The following is a 17,902-nucleotide window of genomic DNA, read 5'->3' as shown; positions in this document are numbered from 1 at the left end:
AATTAATTATTAAAGATAATATTAGACCTTTTATGATTTTTTTTTATTTTTGGACTTTTTGAATGTACGCTCTCTCTCTCCAAAAATATTAACTTTATACACAAAAATTTATCAATATTTATTTATTTTAATATATTCCTTTTTTTTTATGACTTAGATATATTCAGTTTCACAAATATAAAAATATATTTACATATTTTAACCAACAAAAAAACATATAACTTTACGTATTTACATACATTTAAATTAATGGTAATATTTATATATATTTAATTTAAATATTATATCAATATATCTGTCAATATTATTCTGGGTACATATAGATATTTATAAAAAAATATTATTGAAACACCACATATTCTTGACATCTTATAAAAATAGTTTGTTATTAATTATTTATATATTTAAATATTTTTAATTAATAAAACAAAAAAAAAATATTTAATTGTTTAAAAAATATTGATGTCAAAATAGTATTTGTAATACTGCTATTTTTATGGTGTAGAAAGAGAGAATATATATTTTGGGAGAGTTGATTTTTTTTAAAAATAAAAATTGTAATAAGAAATTTTGTTTTTTTTTGTTATAAAGGGAAATTAAAAATAAATTTAATTTTAATGTAGTATAAAATAATTTTATATTTACATCTAATGACGTAATATTACATTAAAAAAAATAATTACTTTTTATAGACGGTGTAAATTGTCATCCAAAAGATCAAATATAATTACACATTGTGTAAAATATTTCACACTGTCAATACATTAAAATTAAACTCACTAAAAATATGTGCACCCAAAATTTGTAGACATATAGAAAAATATGGTAGACACCATGAAAAATATAAGAAAATATAGTTATTTTTCGGTATTATGTAGACGATATCTTATTATTTTGTTTGCATTAAAATATCTATTTACAGTTGTTTATAAAAAATAATTAAAAAAAATTTCAAATACTAAAATATAAAATCTTTTAATAATTAATATTTCAAAAAAAATTGTCTAAAAAAAATTAAATACTTCAAGTTATTATTGGAATATTTTAAATGCAACCTATTATTTATAATTAAATTATTAATTTTTTACAATATGTTATTGAGTGAATATTTAATATTTATAATTTTATTAAACAAAAAAATATGTCTCAACAGATTTAACACAATTATATGATTAGTTTCTCTTTCAGGATATAGAAGTGTGTTGAAGAAAGATAATCATTTTTTAATATATATTATACATTCATTAATTCAATTTAAAATAAATATTAATAAATTTTTGTGTGTAAAAATTAAATTTTCAGATGATATTTATTATGTAAATAAAAATAATTAATTGAATTTTATTTTTTCAAATAATATGAATTGGAAAAAAAATTATTAACTTAGATGAAAAATTAATAAAAAATAAAAATTCAATTAATTATTTTTCTTCCAACTCATATTACTTAAAAAAAAATTTAATTAATTTTTTTTTATTTACATAATAAATATTATCTGAAAAATTAATTTTTACACACAAAAATTTATTAATATTTAATTTAAATTAAATTAATAAATGTATAATATATATTAAAAAAATTATCATCTTTTTTCAATACACTTATATGCCTTTAAATAGAAATTAATCATGTAGTTTTGTTAAATCTGTTTAGACATAATTTTTTTCGTTTAATAAAATAATAAATATTAAGTATTTACACAATAACATAGTTTATTCATTATAAAAAATTAATAATTTAATTATAAATAATAGGTTACATTTAAAATATTTTAATAATAACTTAAAGTATTTAATTTTTTTTAGACAATTTTTTTTGAAATATTAATTATTAAAAGATTTTTCTTTTTTTAGTATTTAAAATTTTCTTTTAATTATTTTTTTATAAACAACTATAAATAGATATTTTAATGCAAATAAAATAACAAGATATCGTCTACATAATACCAAAAAATAACTATATTTTTTTATATTTTTTTTAGTGTCTACCATGTTTTTCTATATGTCTGGTGTTATACAAATTTTGGTGCACATATTTTTAGTGAGTTTAATTTTGATGTATTGACAGTATAAAATGTGTTTTATACAGTCGTGTAATTATATTTAGTCTTTTGGATGACAATTCACACTGTCTATAAAAAGTAATTATTTTTGTTAACGTAGTGTTATGTCATTAGATGTAAATAAAAAATTATTTTATACTAACACTATATTAAAATTAAATTTATTTTTAATTTCCCTTTATAACAAAAATCAAAATTTTTTATTACAATTTTCATTCTTAAAAAAAATTCAACTCTTCCAAAATATATATTCTCTCTTTCTGCACCATAAAAATGACAATATTATAAATGCTATTTTGACATCAATATTTTTTAAATAATTAAATATAAATTCTTTTGTTTTATTAATTAAAAAATTTAAATATATAAATAATTAATAACAAACTATTTTTATAAGATGTCAAGAATATGTGGTGTTTGAATAATATTTTTTTTATAAATATCTATATGTATCCAGAGTAATATTGACAGATATATTGATATAATATTTAAATTAAATATATATAAATATTATCATTAATTTAAATATATGTAAATATGTAAAATTATATGTTTTTTTGTTAGTTAAAATATGTAAATAAATTTTTATATTTGTGAAACTGAATATATCTAAGTCATCAAAAAGAAAAAGGAATATATTAAAATAAATAAATATTAATAAATTTTTGTGTGTAAAGTTAATATTTTTGGAGAGAGACGTACATTCAAAAAGTTCAAAAATAAAAAATTATATAAAATTTAATATTATCTTTAATAATTAATTAATATAAATATAATTAACCTATTTAATCAATATATTATTTATATATTACATAAGATAAAATACACTACATTTTACTTATAACATATCAAATTTTATCTCTTAATTTACTCTCTTTTTAAACACTTATATTACTACCCTTTTGACAATACAAATATACACATAAAAAAATCTTTCTTTATACGTCATAGAGCTCACCATATATTTTACGGCAAATATGAAGAAGCAGATAATAAGCGCGAATTCCGATTCAGCACGCGCGTGTGACTGAAACACCACTTCTTGATTCTTGTTGCATTGCAGTACAGAAAAATCAATAATAATAAATTTACATTAACCAAATTTTCCCAATAAATTTATTTTTATATTTTTTTAAAAAAGAAGAAAGAGGCTCCATTTTTCCTCTTCTGTAATCTCATTCTTCTTCCAAGCAAAACTCCAAAAACCAACGCATAAGATTAGCGTCAGAGACACACAAGCCGATAAGAACAACTCCCTTCTTCTTCCTCTTCTTCCACAAACTCACCACTCATTTAAAATTAAAACGACCGTCGTTTATTCTTCCCTCTTCCTCTCCTTCCCTCCCTCGCATTGCGCCCTTCACCGAGCATACATAAACGACGCCCTTTCCCTTTCTATCCCCTGTCGTTTCTGCCAATTATTATTTTTTTAAAAAAGGAAAATATCTGTTGTGTTTGGCTTTGTGGAACCGTTCACACGTTTTGTTTCTTCCTTTCTCTCTCTCCAATGGGAAACGCTAACGGCAGAGAAGACGGTGCCATTGGCACCGCCGGCGACACCTCCGCCGCTGACTCCGCCGTACGTGGAGCTCACGCGCCCGACTCCCGACCTCCCGTTCGCGCCTTCTCCACCGATTCCATGGCCAATAGCCCGCCTCAGAGTCCTCGCCGCTCCAGATCGCCGATCCTCTTCGGACCTCAGGTTCTCTCTCTCTCTCTCTCTCTCCATTTTCGTGTATTCGTTTTAGCTTGAATTTGATTTGGAATGGTTAGATATTTGTAGAACTTCGATTTTGGATGGTCAACTAGGTGCTATTGATTGATGTTTCTTGTAAAACTACTGTCGTTGTGTTCTTCTTAGCACCGAAGAATCTTCTCAGTTGAAATAGAGTTCGCTTGTTTGTTTTTTACTTTTTTTTTTTATCTTTTCCCCCGTTTTGAACGGATCTTGTTAATTATGTTGTTGATGGATTTGGCTCTTCCGGGCATGGATCATGTACATTCGATTATTAGTGCGATGCAGATAGAGAAAGCATCGAGGTGACCGAGCTGAATATGGAAGACGAGTTATGTGTCAAAAACACGACGAGGAATGGACCAATGGTGCAGATCTAGGTGGCTTATTGTTTTTCGTAATCGTGGTGTATGAGTATGACCATATTGAATGTTCCTTGCAGTGATGATGAAATCTCATTTTGGTTCACTTCGAGTCAAGAACGTTTTTACTGGATTTAATGCTTCATTTCTTCAAGTTCCGATGATATGCAACATGGCTTTCACAAATTTAGATGATTCTGATTTCTGTCAGAGTTTTAGTGGTCACTCTCTCATTTTTTTTTAAGTTGTTTTCAGAAAAAATGTTTTCTCAAGTTGAATCGACGGAGCCTTGTTTTCATGCTAGTTCTACTTGTATTTGAGAGCTGTGTGAATAGCATTACACCATTTGAACCTGTGGATCTGTCCCCCTAGATTTTCTAGTATACTGGGATACGTAGTTAATTCTTCCTGCCATGGAAATTGCGTTCAATAACTTCCTCTGGATCAATTGTGTAAACTTTGCTGTTCTGAATGACTGGATCTTAAAGGGACTTGTGTCTGGCAAGAATCTCTAGAGGACTAATTGAATAACCCTGGCCAAATAAGTTCTCCCCCCTCTCCAAACAACACACACACGGACACATTCAAGCGGCTATCCTTAATTGTTCTCTAGTAGTTCTTGTAACACGGATGTATGCAGATCCTTTTTATCTTTACCTTTTATATATGGCAGGTTTTTCCCAGTTGCACTGGATTTGTGTTTTACATATGAAGATTTTTGCTCTATGTAAGTAGAGTATAATCTTGTGAAATTTTTTTGCGAATTTCAGGTTATTGGGGATGTGCTCAGCGGAAAAATCATTTCCTACTCCGTTAAAAAGAATTGTCAATATGTGGAAAATGAATTTCCTTCTTACATGATGTAAATTGTCTTCCAAAATTGAAGGTTGGAGCAGTAGTGCCCCTTACAATTTACTCTTATTTTTAATTTTCTCCACCTTCCAACAGTCTTGGTTTGGCTTGAATCACACTACCACTTTTAAATCATTCAGATTCAATAAATGTGATTGTTAAGTTTCATATTGGCTAGGCATATGGTCAAAGTCTCTTCTATATAATGATTTGGACAATCCTTAAGCTCAAATCCAAATGAATTACCAGAGTATAATAGTATATCGTATACCAATTCAGGGCCTACCTGCAAGCCAGAAGGTGGGGTAGGTGGGTGGGTGTGCTTGTGCATGTTAAGTTTCACCATTGGTTAGGCGTATCATCATGATTCATGAGCCATCCTTCCACAATGAGCTTTCTTATGCATTAGATCCCATTATAATCTCAATTCCAGTAATGCTTACTATTTTTCTTATACTTGGGTTCAAATCTGTGTACAAGATGATTGCCCATTGTCTAAGTTGGCAAAATCCCTAGTGGTTAGTATTAGCCATTTGCCATTTGCGTTTTGCTAAAAAACACCAGTGAAGTTCTATGGTTATATTGTCATATCAATTCAAGAACATCCGATGACATTCCCATTTATGTATCTTATAGTTATTGTTTCATCTAAATGTAATTACTTACAAACTATTGCTCAAGAAAATGGCTTGTGTACATGTGCAACAATAATCAGAAGAAGCTGCACCCTTTGTATTTAGAAGTTCAAACTTAAGGATCTGTATTGGGAGAAAGATTTTGTGATACAACTGATGGATGTTACTGAATTACATACAACAAGCTTTATAAATACATTTTTAGTACTGCTCATTAAAGATTTCCTAATAAAGTTGATGTTCTTATGAAATATATGATTTATGTAATTTTTGTTAGGTAGAGAATAGATAAGAATTGATAGGCCTTTAGTATAACCTTGTTGGGGAGTGATGTATACACTATGTACAAGGAGTGAACGATACCTAAACAACTGTACCTTATGCGCATTATTATTAATTCATTATCAACATCAAAACATTAAAAAATCTCTGATCAATGTGTTAGCATGCAATTTGATTTTGTTTTGTAACTGGGGTGGGGATTTTTCCTGGCTAAATTTGGCTTCGTGTAGCAAAATTTTGTTCAGCTGGCTAATTTGTAAGGTAGGTTTGAAGTTGCTTGTTTTTATTTGTCATTATTATTTATATAGATTAATACTATAGTCTTGCCCAATAATATTGTTGCGAGTATGATATGGAAATGTGAAATCAAATAGTTTTGTCTGGAAGTCTGTGACCAGACATTAGCCAACTGTTTTCTGTAACTTATGGCTTCTTTCCTGTGTTTTTCAGGTTCCTCTAGCTCCACTCCAAAGAGGTAATGGCCCCCCATTTATCAATCAAATGTGGCAGAATGAGTCTCATGGTATTGTTAATCACCCTCCTGAGCAAGGAATCCCTGTCATGATTACATGGAATTATGGTGGTAATAATGTGGCTGTGGAGGGATCTTGGGATAACTGGACATCTAGGTGAGACTTAATGACTCCTGTGACAGCAAGGATGGTTTTCAGTGTTTGATTTGTGCATATTCTGTATTTGAAATAGTAATATATGTATGGTAACACTCAGTTTTAATTACTTGCAGGAAGGCATTGCAACGAGCTGGTAAAGATCACTCAATTCTTATAGTCTTGCCATCAGGTATTTATCATTACAGGTTCATTGTGGATGGGGAACAGAGATATATTCCAGAACTTCCTTATGTGGCTGATGAGATGGGGCACGTCTGCAATCTTCTTGATGTTAATGTATGCATCTTGCTCATTCTTTTAGTTTAACTGAAACAACTTGTTATGATGCCATATTTTATGTGATATCTGTCCTCATGTACGCTTAATTGTGCCTGTGACCCTTCTGCATTATTCTAGATCTACTTTTTGGTAAGGGCGATCACTCCAATTAGGTTGTTATAAGATGAACTTGACATATAGCAAGCCAGTGTCCTTCTGTGTAGTGAGGAGTGGGAGGGCAGGTGGACTGGGAAAGAAAAGGATAATTCATTATTGCTGCATGCCTAATGTGGATTTAAGAATGAACATACACAAACACAATTATGCACCCAATTATTGGTTTAAGGAAGCGACTCGAAAAGTTTTGGAAACCCAGTTTTCATGGGTTTCTTGGCTTTGTGAGCATTAGAGTGATGAAATAGGACTATACCTTCCTTCATTGTTTTCTTGTCTATGGAATTTAAGGTTGATGTTCAACATTAAGAGAAAAACTGATTATGAAGAATTTTTGTATATCACTTTCCCATTAAACCCAGCATAACTGCATTAATTGATTTGCGGAAGTATCATTCCGGTTTCCTGTTTAATGAAAATCGATTTGCTTCTGTTTAGTTATTTGAGTAGTCTTTATGTGAACGTCCTTGTGCTCTGCAGGATTATGTGCCAGAAAACCCTGAAGGTGTGTCCGAGTTTGAGGCGCCAGCCTCCCCAGAATCCAGTTATGGTCAAGCGTTCCCAGCCGAGGAAGATTTTGCAAAAGAACCAATGGCCGTTCCTTCACAGCTGCATCTTACTGTACTAGGTATGGAAAACTCTGACATAGGTTCCTCGTCAAAGCCTCAACATGTTGTGCTAAATCACGTCTTCATAGAGAAAAACTTGGCCTCAAAATCTGTTGTCGCACTGGGACTTACTCACAGGTTTCAGTCGAAATATGTTACAGTCGTCCTTTACAAACCACTCAAGAGGTAAATATGTGACCCGGCTGTACTTTATAAAATCTCCTTTTTGTTTTTTGTTTTTGTTCTTTTGTAGCTTCAGTCTGTAAAGGTGAAAGGTTTGAATAATACTTCCAAAGGTGTTATATGAAGGTCTTGTGTCTATAGATATGCTTCAAAAAAGTAACTCGCGCTTCTTTTTTCTGATATGTGTCTTAATCTTTAGTCTTTCAAATTGACTTTCTTTCTTGGTAAAGTATTTGATGAGGTTTCCACTGGGAGTCTCATTGATAAGGCTGGCTATTTTTCCATTCCTTATGGTATAACCTCGTCCAATACTTTGCCTTCTTTCTTTCCTTTGTCTTCCACATCCTTGAAACTTAAAAATGGTTTCTTCAAATATGATGTTGAAATATAATGCTGGAGGAGAAATTTCGTTTGGTTATGCGGTTATGCCTGCTTCCAACGAAGAAATGTTCAACTACAAGGCTCATGGGGAAAGTTATTCTAAGTCAACCTAATGTCATATTGTTTAGATTTCTGGATGTCCTAGACTATATGATCAAATTCAAGTCTAGCTTCTATAATTTTTGTAACCACTTTTTGTAATATGAAAGCTAGAACAAACATGCTACGAATATTTTTCAATTGTGGACGCAGGGTCTAGAGTCTTACTAAACAAGGCCACTATTATGAAATCTTTTTTGCTTTAACTAGAATCCAAAAAAAAAAAGAAATGGTGTACTTACGGTTAAACCAATTATGATTTAATATGAGTTCATTAGTTAAGAACCTATGTAGGTTTTCCTTTTTCATCCAAAAACCACGAAAACCACAATCCTTTTCTAGAACAAGGAGTTACAACACGTCCCATGTCACATTAGAAAATCAAATACATAGAAAACTAGGCAGATTGATGTTTGGCTAATCATCGGATTCTGACTATCGTAGCTAAGAGTAGCACAGGGTCAGGGTCGTTATTGCTACTATTATTACACAAGGCCAACACACAAAAACATGAAAGTTCGAAATCACAGTAAACACAAGATGCATCCACATTCTTTGGTTTTACAGAGTAAACAGCGCTTTGTTTTTGGTGTTTAAAGGATGATGCATCCACGTTCTTTGGTTCTACGTCTCCTGGAGCAGCCTCTGCTATTCACGCTACCAGTATTCTTCTTCTTCGCTTGAACTTCTCTCTTCTTCTCCCTCCTGCATATTGCACACAACAAAAACCATTGTTTTGAATGAAACAATTCAAGGTGAAACCCATCGTTATGGCAAAACAACAAAGAAGTGCATTAAAGTATAATTATTCTACGAACCCCATATTCTTCGATGCTACCAGATATGATCGCATGACTAAGATGCCGTTCACTTTGGAACAAAAATCATAGATATTTTTCTTCTCCATCCCACTCTTGAATTATTTTTATTTATTCCTTGATGACCCTTTATTAAAATAAAAAAAAAAAACTATGTTTCTGTTAACCACTCTTTTTTATTGTTAATTTCTTTATTGACTACTTTCTTTTTCTAACACTCTATTAACTACTTTACTAAGGCCCAATTCTAAGATGTTCTCTTATATTTGACTGATTTTATTTTATTTTATTTTATTTATAAAAAAAAGGCTTTTGAAAAGAGGGGTGATATTTATATTTTATACGCTAAATTTTAATCATTCGTGACATGATGGTAGCTTTATTCTATTCCGAGTTTCCCACTTTGAAGTAAACCTATGTAACAAACTAGTTGCATCGCGTACCTAGAAACCAAATAGATATTCCCACTAAAACAGACTTTATTCTAATCGTGAAACATGAAAATGAACATCATTGTAACTCCAAAGCATGATGCATGAAGATTCAAAACGAGTGATCATACTTGTATCCAAAGCGAGAGGTCGTACATGATGCTTATCACTAAGAATTTTGATATGGTGACATGAGGTGACATTATTAATTTTATTTTTCTTAAATATAAAAAATGCTCCTAAATATGACCGATTTAGAGAAATTTATATATAAAAAAAGATTAAAGTAGTTGATGTTTAATTTTTTTAACTAAAATGAATTAAGAACTTCTAGCATTTGAAAAAGAATCTTGTCTAAAAATTTTTCCGGTTACACAAAAATAAAAACTATTTCGCCGTAGTAACAAATTAAAAAGAAAAATATTTTGAGATGAAGATCTCAAAATGAGTTATGTTTATTTAAAAGAAAAACTAAGAGAATAAAAAAGAGGCAGCATAAAACATGAATTTCCAACATGCTCAATCATATCAAAAAGTAATGCTAGTGTGTTATTCGAATCTAGATTCATACCCCGACCAAAGGTTTCAGTGCAGAAGATACAAATAAGACACCAAAAAGGCAAAAACAAAGCGAGAAGGTATCAAACTTTTTTTTTTTTTTTGGAATAGAGCTAATATGAATTTAAACTTGAAGTCCTTTTTCTTGGAGAAAGAGCTTAACATGAAGTCATGCCTTTAGAAAATATCTCTAGGAAAAAATCATAAAAACAGGAACAAAAACAAAATCAACGGATCGGAGATAGGTATTTCCCATCTTCAATTTTAAAAAATTCAAAAGGTATATTCGTTAAGACAAACTCTTCCAAAAAAATTTGATAAAGTAAAAATTAAAAATATAATCATTTTTTAATTTAAATAATAAAATTATAAATTCAATAATATTTAATATTCCTATTTTATCATTTTACTAATAGATATTTTTTCTTGTGCTCTAGTTACATTCTTTACTCAAGTATATTTTTTAAACATCGAATTAAAGAACATGTATAAAAAAAATGGGAACACCCTACGGCCTACGCATTCAATTATCCATGTTTAGTAGCTAATGCTTGTTTTTTTTTTAATCTTTTTCTTTGGGTTGTGTTGACCACTTGTGCCATTCTAACATAATTTCCCGTTTTAATTGAGGTGAAATCTATAGTGTCTATAATACCTAATTTATTTGTTACGACAATTTTTTAATATTTAATAATTATTTATTTTTATATTTTTAAAATTAAATATTAATTTTTTATTCTTTTTGATAAGTTAAACAAACACTTTTAGACACGGTAAGAATCACCTTAGATTGTTTGGGATACCAAAAACTACCCGATATCCTATTACGACAAATTTGATCAATCAAATTCAAGTTAACCACCAAAATAGCAACCTCGTTCGAAATAACCTAGTTGGCGCTTGCTAAGCTAAATGGTTGTATAAAAACATGTGCAGATATTTATTTTACTAAAAGAGTTGGGGCATTGCACTAGAATACTCTAGAGTATAGACGGCAAAACAGGGGTATGAATTTCAAATGATGAAAAGAAATAACGAATATTCTTTCCTCTCTAAATAGGCAAGTTAAGAATTGCAAAATGATCATAGAAGCAATCATATAGCATAAGATGATATTAACACTATTAGCCACCCACATTTATAAAGCACCAAATTGCAAACAATTGTTCTAGGTTCATGATGATGATAATAATAATAATAACCAAAGAGAGAAAAAAGAAAGAGACAAAAAGAGAGGACCAAAAGTTAAGTACCAATGCATGGTGAGACACAAAGCTAATCCAAACTAATGAAAGCAAGGGGCAGAGCAAACAAGCATGATAAGTAATGAGCAAGTACCAATAATATAAAAGCAAACAAACCCGACCAACAAAAACTAAATATGAACCCAAATTTGATGTCCTAATTTGAAAATAGGATAATTTCTCATCACAACTTATCTGCCCTGTCCCTTTTTTCTGTTCATATGCATTTTTTCAAATTTTGATTTGATAATGGTTTGATTAAGGTCCTCACTTAGCCATCATGACTTTGACAAACTCCTCGTAGTTGATCTGCCCGTCGCCATCAACATCGGCCTCGCGAATCATCTCGTCGACTTCCTCATCCGTCAGCTTCTCACCGAGGTTGGTCATGACATGGCGGAGCTCAGCTGCGGAGATGAAACCATTTTGATCCTTGTCGAACACCCGGAAGGCTTCCTTCAGTTCCTCCTCTGAGTCAGTATCCTTCATTTTGCGAGCCATCAGGTTAAGGAACTCGGGGAAATCAATAGTACCATTGCCATCGGCATCAACCTCATTAATCATGTCCTGAAGTTCTGCCTCAGTGGGGTTCTGCCCAAGCGACCGCATGACGGTACCAAGTTCCTTGGTAGTAATACAACCTGTTTACATGTATAAAGTTAGTTAAGGTGTCAATTGTCAAAAAATATACAAGTAATTGAACTCCACAACCAAAAAGCATGATCCACTATAAAGAACAGATAACTAGACCTAAATTAATGTTCCTTCTCAAATCCTACTCTCTCTATTTTGTCAAAGGAAAATAAAAGCATTAAAAAAAGTTTGATTTTGATGCTGTAAAACATTTTCTACAATCCTCCAAACACATCCATTTTTTTGAATGACCATTCACACTATCCATGTAAAAGGTAATTATTTTTTCTGTGGTGGCCTTATGTAATTAGATGTACATGTAAAAATATTTATATCGGTAGTGTATCAAAATTAAATTCTAAAAAAAAAAGCTATATCAACCCTAGTATTGACACCAACTAGAGGTTATATTCTCATCTATAAGAAACCAACTCCAACATTCCACTACATTAATCAATAGATGCATTCATCACTAATAGCATATGGAAACGCAAATCAACTAATTTACCCAATTATAACAAGATACTAATGCTAATCTAGAAGAGGATTAGTGATTAATCAAATATTTTTACATAGCACCAGCACTCGATATCAAAATATGCAAATTTATAAGAGTAAAAAAAAAAAAAAAACAGAGATCAAATCTCCGGTTACAAAATCATATGATTAGCAAGGGACTCACTAACCACAAAATATCATGACAAACACGATCACATGCTGCATTAAAACATGCTAAAAAAACAGATACATGCTGAAAACTAATTGAAAGCAAAAATGTCAATCCTTCACAAAAATAAGAGCTAAAAGTCAAACGAGAAGGAACCCTAACCCTAGATCAAGCAAAAAAAGCAAAAAAAAAATTATCATTTCTAGAAGGAGGAATATCAGAAAACCGATATATGCAAAAAGAGAAGAATTGGATTTAGATCTAAGAAAGAGAGAGAAAAGAGGGAAAAGGGAATTAGGGATCTGAGAGAAGAGACCATCGCCGTCCTTGTCGAAGAGGCTGAAGGCCTCCTTGAACTCGGAGATCTGTTCATCGGTGAGTTGATCGGCCATTGGAGAAGGTGATTGGGGAGCGAGAAAATCTGAGAGAAAGTGAAGGGAAAAAAGGGAAGAGAAGAAGAGTGCGTTTATTTAGAAAACGAAAGAAGAGAAATATGCTATTTATATACACTTTTACTCCCTTTCACTTCCAATTTCCCACTTTCTCTCTCTATTTCTGGAATAATTTCTTCCTTTTTCTGTAATTTTTTTTGTTTTTCTGTTTAAGAAAAGAATCTTATTGTCGTTTGGTTTCGTAAAATTTTTATTTTTTAAAAACTATAGTTTTTAATAAACACAAACAATATTATTATAATAAAAATAAATATAAGAATTAAATTTAAAAATTAATGAATATATAATATTATGTTAGATTTTTTAATTTTGATAAGTATAAATTAATTTTAAGAAACATATCTATTTTTTAAAAATTATAAATACAAATATATATTTTTTTATTTATCAAATTATATTTTTAAAAAACACAAATATCTATTCAAAAAATTTTACCAAACCAAATCTTAATCTTAATATTATACATAACTAATCATGTTTATATATTCAATTAACAATAAGAAATATATTATTGATAATAATTTATAATAATGCTATGTACGCATAATAAATTAGTTTTAGCTACTATGTATTTATGATAAATATATATGTTATTTAATTTATTTTTAATATATATCTTATATAAATAATTAATTTTTTATATACACATAATATAATTGATTGAGTTAATATTTGTGTAAATTTAGTAACAAACTAAAACTTTTTAATTACTCACATAAAGTTATTAAATAATAATTAAGATATTAACATGTATTATATAAGCAGTTTAGTTAAATATATAATAACGATGTTCAACTTCATCTTCAAAATTAATTCGTGCATGAAAAAGTTTATTCCTAATATTCTAATAACAAATTAACAATACTATGATGTGTGTTAATGTATAGCACTGTGAATTTATTATAACGGTCCTAATAAAAGAGTACTACCTTTTTTGCTAAAAATAGCATTTCCAATAATATTGAGTTTTCTTAGTTTTTGTACTGATATATGTGCTTTTACAAAATAAAACTCACAATAATTATATAGAATAATACATAATCTTTTATGACATGACAAAAATCTGTAAGTATGCGTAGAGTTTTAAGTAAAATCTCATTACTTTTTGAATTACTAGAAACAATATATTTTTTTTTCCTTAAAAATATAGTTTCAAATTTGATTTGTGTGAATGGTAAAGAGAAGTTTCATACTTTTCATTTTATGATTGTTGAGCTAAGCCAAACAAGTTATATAATAAAGTAAAGGAGTCTAAGTATAGGGAGAATGGTCAACTTTGCTAAACCAACTTTGTAGAGAAACTTCCACTCAAGGCGAAGTATGTCTTAAAAAGGTTGATGTTTCAAAGAGTTGGACACAATTAATCAATTACCTTGATATTTCCATAGGCATTTCTTTGCAACTCTTACTTGACAATGACATAGATGGTTGTGGATTTTGTAGCTTTTTTTTAGGGAAGATTATTAGTAGTTTTTTTAATGGTTTAATTAGTAGTAAATTCCTATAATTTTAATAATTTTTATTTAGATCTTTATAGTTTATTAAATTTGTAACAAAAATATTATGTGCAGACAAAAAATTAGTTACCAAATCAATTATTATATATAATTTTCAATATGTATTTTACATTTCAACATATATTATATATAAATAACTGATCTAGTGACTGTGTTTTAGTATACATGTATCGAATTTGTAATAAAAGAAAGGTGATGGTCTATCCATATGGTTTAAAGGGGAAGGTTCTTTCTTCTTCATAGAGAAAAGGATTTCTTCCTCCAAATATGATATTCGTTATTGTTGGGTCCTACACTCCTACTAATTCATGACTCTGGAAATTTGTTTCATGGTGTAAGAAGATATAAAGAGATACATTTGGTTTAAAGTATTGCAAATCATATACCATGTGCCTGATAAACCACATTTATTTTATTTTTTAATTTGAAACTTTATTTGTTAAAGTTAAAATAATAAACTAAAGGGATAAAATGATCCCAAATAAAAACCCCAAGTGGTAGTTAAATCTCCAAAACACTTTGACAGTTGCATTGATTTAAAATGATCACAAGCTAGCTAAGCCAAGTGCTTTCTTTTAATCTTGTTCTTTTGACCACTTTACTCAGCACAAATGCTTTTAGACCATGATGGCATCATTGTACAACTCGAATTTATAAGTAAATTACAACACATGTCTAGATCCAACCTTCCTACAAGGTAGGTTGTGCTGTGAGTAATCATGTGCGAGAGAGTTTTAACTTTTAAGAGGTTTGGATTCTTCAAAGTTTGAACTTCAAAAATAGAAAAATTCACTTAATATCTAGCTTTTACTTTCTGAATGATATTCTTTTATCAAACAACTATATAGAGCTTTCTTTCATCATCAAATGATCCCAAAAACAATGATATAGCATAAGATGATATTAACAGTAATCATGTGAAAAGCACAAATGCATCCAATTGTTCTAGGTTCATGATAATAACCCCAAAAAGAAGATGAAAGGTGAAGTAGCATTGCATGGTGAGACACCTAATCCAAACTAATGAAACAAAGGGCAAGATCAAACAAGTAGGATAATACTAATAAACAGTACACCAATGAAGCAAACAAACCTGACCAATAATAAAAACTAAAGACCCCAAATCAACATGTCCTCTAATGAAAATAGAATTCTCATAAAAACTTATCTGCCCTGTCCCTTTTTCTGTTCATATGCTCTTAAATAAAATTTTAAATTGTAGTTTGATTGGCCTTTTCTCACTTAGCCATCATGACTTTGACAAACTCCTCATAGTTGATCTGGCCATCACCGTCAACATCAGCCTCACGGATCATCTCGTCAACCTCCTCATCTGTCAGCTTCTCACCAAGGTTGGTCATGACATGGCGGAGCTCAGCTGCAGAGATGAAGCCATTCTGATCCTTGTCGAATACGCGGAAGGCTTCCTTAAGCTCCTCCTCAGAATCGGTATCCTTCATCTTGCGAGCCATCAGGTTGAGGAATTCAGGGAAATCGATGGTACCGTTCCCATCAGCATCAACCTCGTTTATCATGTCCTGCAGTTCTGCCTCAGTAGGGTTTTGCCCAAGCGACCGCATCACGGTTCCAAGTTCCTTGGTAGTAATACAACCTATACCATGTTAAAAAATAGTTTAGTCATAAAAAAACAAATACAGAGGATTCAAGCATACAAGGAAAAAGCATTCTTCACTTTAAAGAACAGGTGCTTAGATCTAACATTCATTTTTCTTTTCAAATTGCATTCTTCAACTTTGCTCAAAGAAAAAAGTTTCGACAAACACATCATCAATCATAGCAGTAAATTAAGAGTACAAAATCGACAACAGCAAAGCCTTATCCTTAGAGGGTGTTGGCTACATAGATCAAATGACACCATAGTTCCCTTTCATAGATCATATCTGTGTTACCATGGCAGTAATGTAAGTAATGCAAGAGTGTTATCCGTAAACACTTCAGCTCATTTTTAACTTTTTTGCATCAAATTAAGAATCAAGAAACCAACATGACAAACATATAAATGTATTAATTAACAGTTAATTAAGAGAGCACCAGAGCAGAGCTTTATTTTATTTTCTAAAAATATTCCAGATCTCTTACATGAATGATTTGACATTGTTTTCATCTTCGGATGCATGAGTGGTCCTCATTAATTAACTATTCTGCCAACCATCCTTGTCATTGACTATGCATTACAGGACAACAATTTCAAAAAAATCAAGTTTCAATTTTATTATCACACACATTGATAACTACACAGACAAATAATAGGGACCAAAATACTCCTTAACTGTACTACACAAACACAAAAGGGGGCCACACATTTGCAATTCCAAACATATGCAATCTTGATTTATGAAACAACAAAACAATCAATCAATCAAACAAACAAATCTCAAGCAACAATTAGAATAACAGTAATGCATAAATTACAGCTACCTTAGTTACTAAACCGTCCCAATGATCCAACAATATCCAAACTCATTAACACATAACATCATCACATCAAGGATCAAATGCCACATTACATAACGGCAAAACTTAGTAACAGCCCAATCCACAGAGAAAGAATCAACTGCAGAAAAGTCAAACGACAAGAAACCCTAGATCAACAAACAAAAAAAACGTTTCTATTTTTACCATTTCTGAGAAGACGGCATCAAAGAAAATTCGACACATGCAAAACGAGCTGAATTCAAAATCAGATCTAAAACACACGGAAGAAAAAACGGGGGCAAACAAAAAAAATCATAGAAAAAAGAAAAGAAAAGGGATCTGAGAGATAAAATACCATCGCCGTCCTTATCGAAGAGGCTGAAGGCCTCCTTGAACTCAGAGATCTGTTCGTCGGTGAGTTGATCGGCCATTGAAGGAAGAAGAAGGGTTGTGCTTGGGGAGCGAGAAAATTTGAGGTGTTTGGGAGAGAAACCGGAACGAAAATGAAAGTGTCTGTGTTTGTGAGAGAAAATGATATCATATGTAACGAGGATTATTAATAATATTATGCTCAATTTATATTTATTTTATTTTATTTTATTTTATTTTATGTGGTAAAAATTAAAGTTCTTACAAGCTTCGTATTGGGGTCTCTGTTGGGTTGGGTTTGAGTCAACCTAATAATTTGTTCGTTATTTCCATTCTAAATTTGTCTATAACTTTAAAAAATAATTATTAAATTAATTATTTATATAAATTTATATTAAAATAAAAATATATATTTAAAATATATAAATAATATATATAAATATAATAAATTTTTAATATATATAATGTTCCAAAAATTACCTGAAGGTTCGGTTTGAATGTGAGGTTGAATCTC

The 17,902-nt window shown here is 30.3% G+C and overlaps 3 protein-coding genes across 3 annotated transcripts; 1 reads left to right on the top strand and 2 right to left on the bottom strand.

Moving 5' to 3' along the window:
* Nucleotides 1–3,242: 3,242 nt before the first annotated feature.
* Nucleotides 3,243–7,963, top strand: LOC130941096 (SNF1-related protein kinase regulatory subunit beta-1). Its single transcript, XM_057869487.1, has 4 exons — nucleotides 3,243–3,764; nucleotides 6,379–6,557; nucleotides 6,674–6,836; nucleotides 7,473–7,963. The coding sequence occupies exons 1-4, from the start codon at nucleotides 3,570–3,572 to the stop codon at nucleotides 7,788–7,790; spliced, it is 855 nt and encodes a 284-aa protein (XP_057725470.1). The 5' UTR covers nucleotides 3,243–3,569; the 3' UTR covers nucleotides 7,791–7,963.
* Nucleotides 7,964–11,170: 3,207 nt separating this feature from the next.
* Nucleotides 11,171–13,177, bottom strand: LOC130941097 (calmodulin). Its single transcript, XM_057869488.1, has 2 exons — nucleotides 12,931–13,177; nucleotides 11,171–11,955 (listed from the first exon to the last, which is right to left on the bottom strand). The coding sequence occupies exons 1-2, from the start codon at nucleotides 13,004–13,006 to the stop codon at nucleotides 11,582–11,584; spliced, it is 450 nt and encodes a 149-aa protein (XP_057725471.1). The 5' UTR covers nucleotides 13,007–13,177; the 3' UTR covers nucleotides 11,171–11,581.
* A 2,274-nt stretch (nucleotides 13,178–15,451) lies between these two features.
* On the bottom strand, nucleotides 15,452–17,610 carry LOC130941098 (calmodulin). Its single transcript, XM_057869489.1, has 2 exons — nucleotides 17,375–17,610; nucleotides 15,452–16,195 (listed from the first exon to the last, which is right to left on the bottom strand). The coding sequence occupies exons 1-2, from the start codon at nucleotides 17,448–17,450 to the stop codon at nucleotides 15,822–15,824; spliced, it is 450 nt and encodes a 149-aa protein (XP_057725472.1). The 5' UTR covers nucleotides 17,451–17,610; the 3' UTR covers nucleotides 15,452–15,821.
* Nucleotides 17,611–17,902: the final 292 nt, after the last annotated feature.

Source organism: Arachis stenosperma, chromosome 7 (genome assembly GCF_014773155.1).
Source record: "Arachis stenosperma cultivar V10309 chromosome 7, arast.V10309.gnm1.PFL2, whole genome shotgun sequence".
In the NCBI taxonomy this organism is placed as follows: Eukaryota; Viridiplantae; Streptophyta; class Magnoliopsida; order Fabales; family Fabaceae; genus Arachis; species Arachis stenosperma.
The sequence above is the reverse complement of the archived record's forward strand: the minus strand, read 5'-3'. Positions and strand labels throughout refer to the sequence as shown.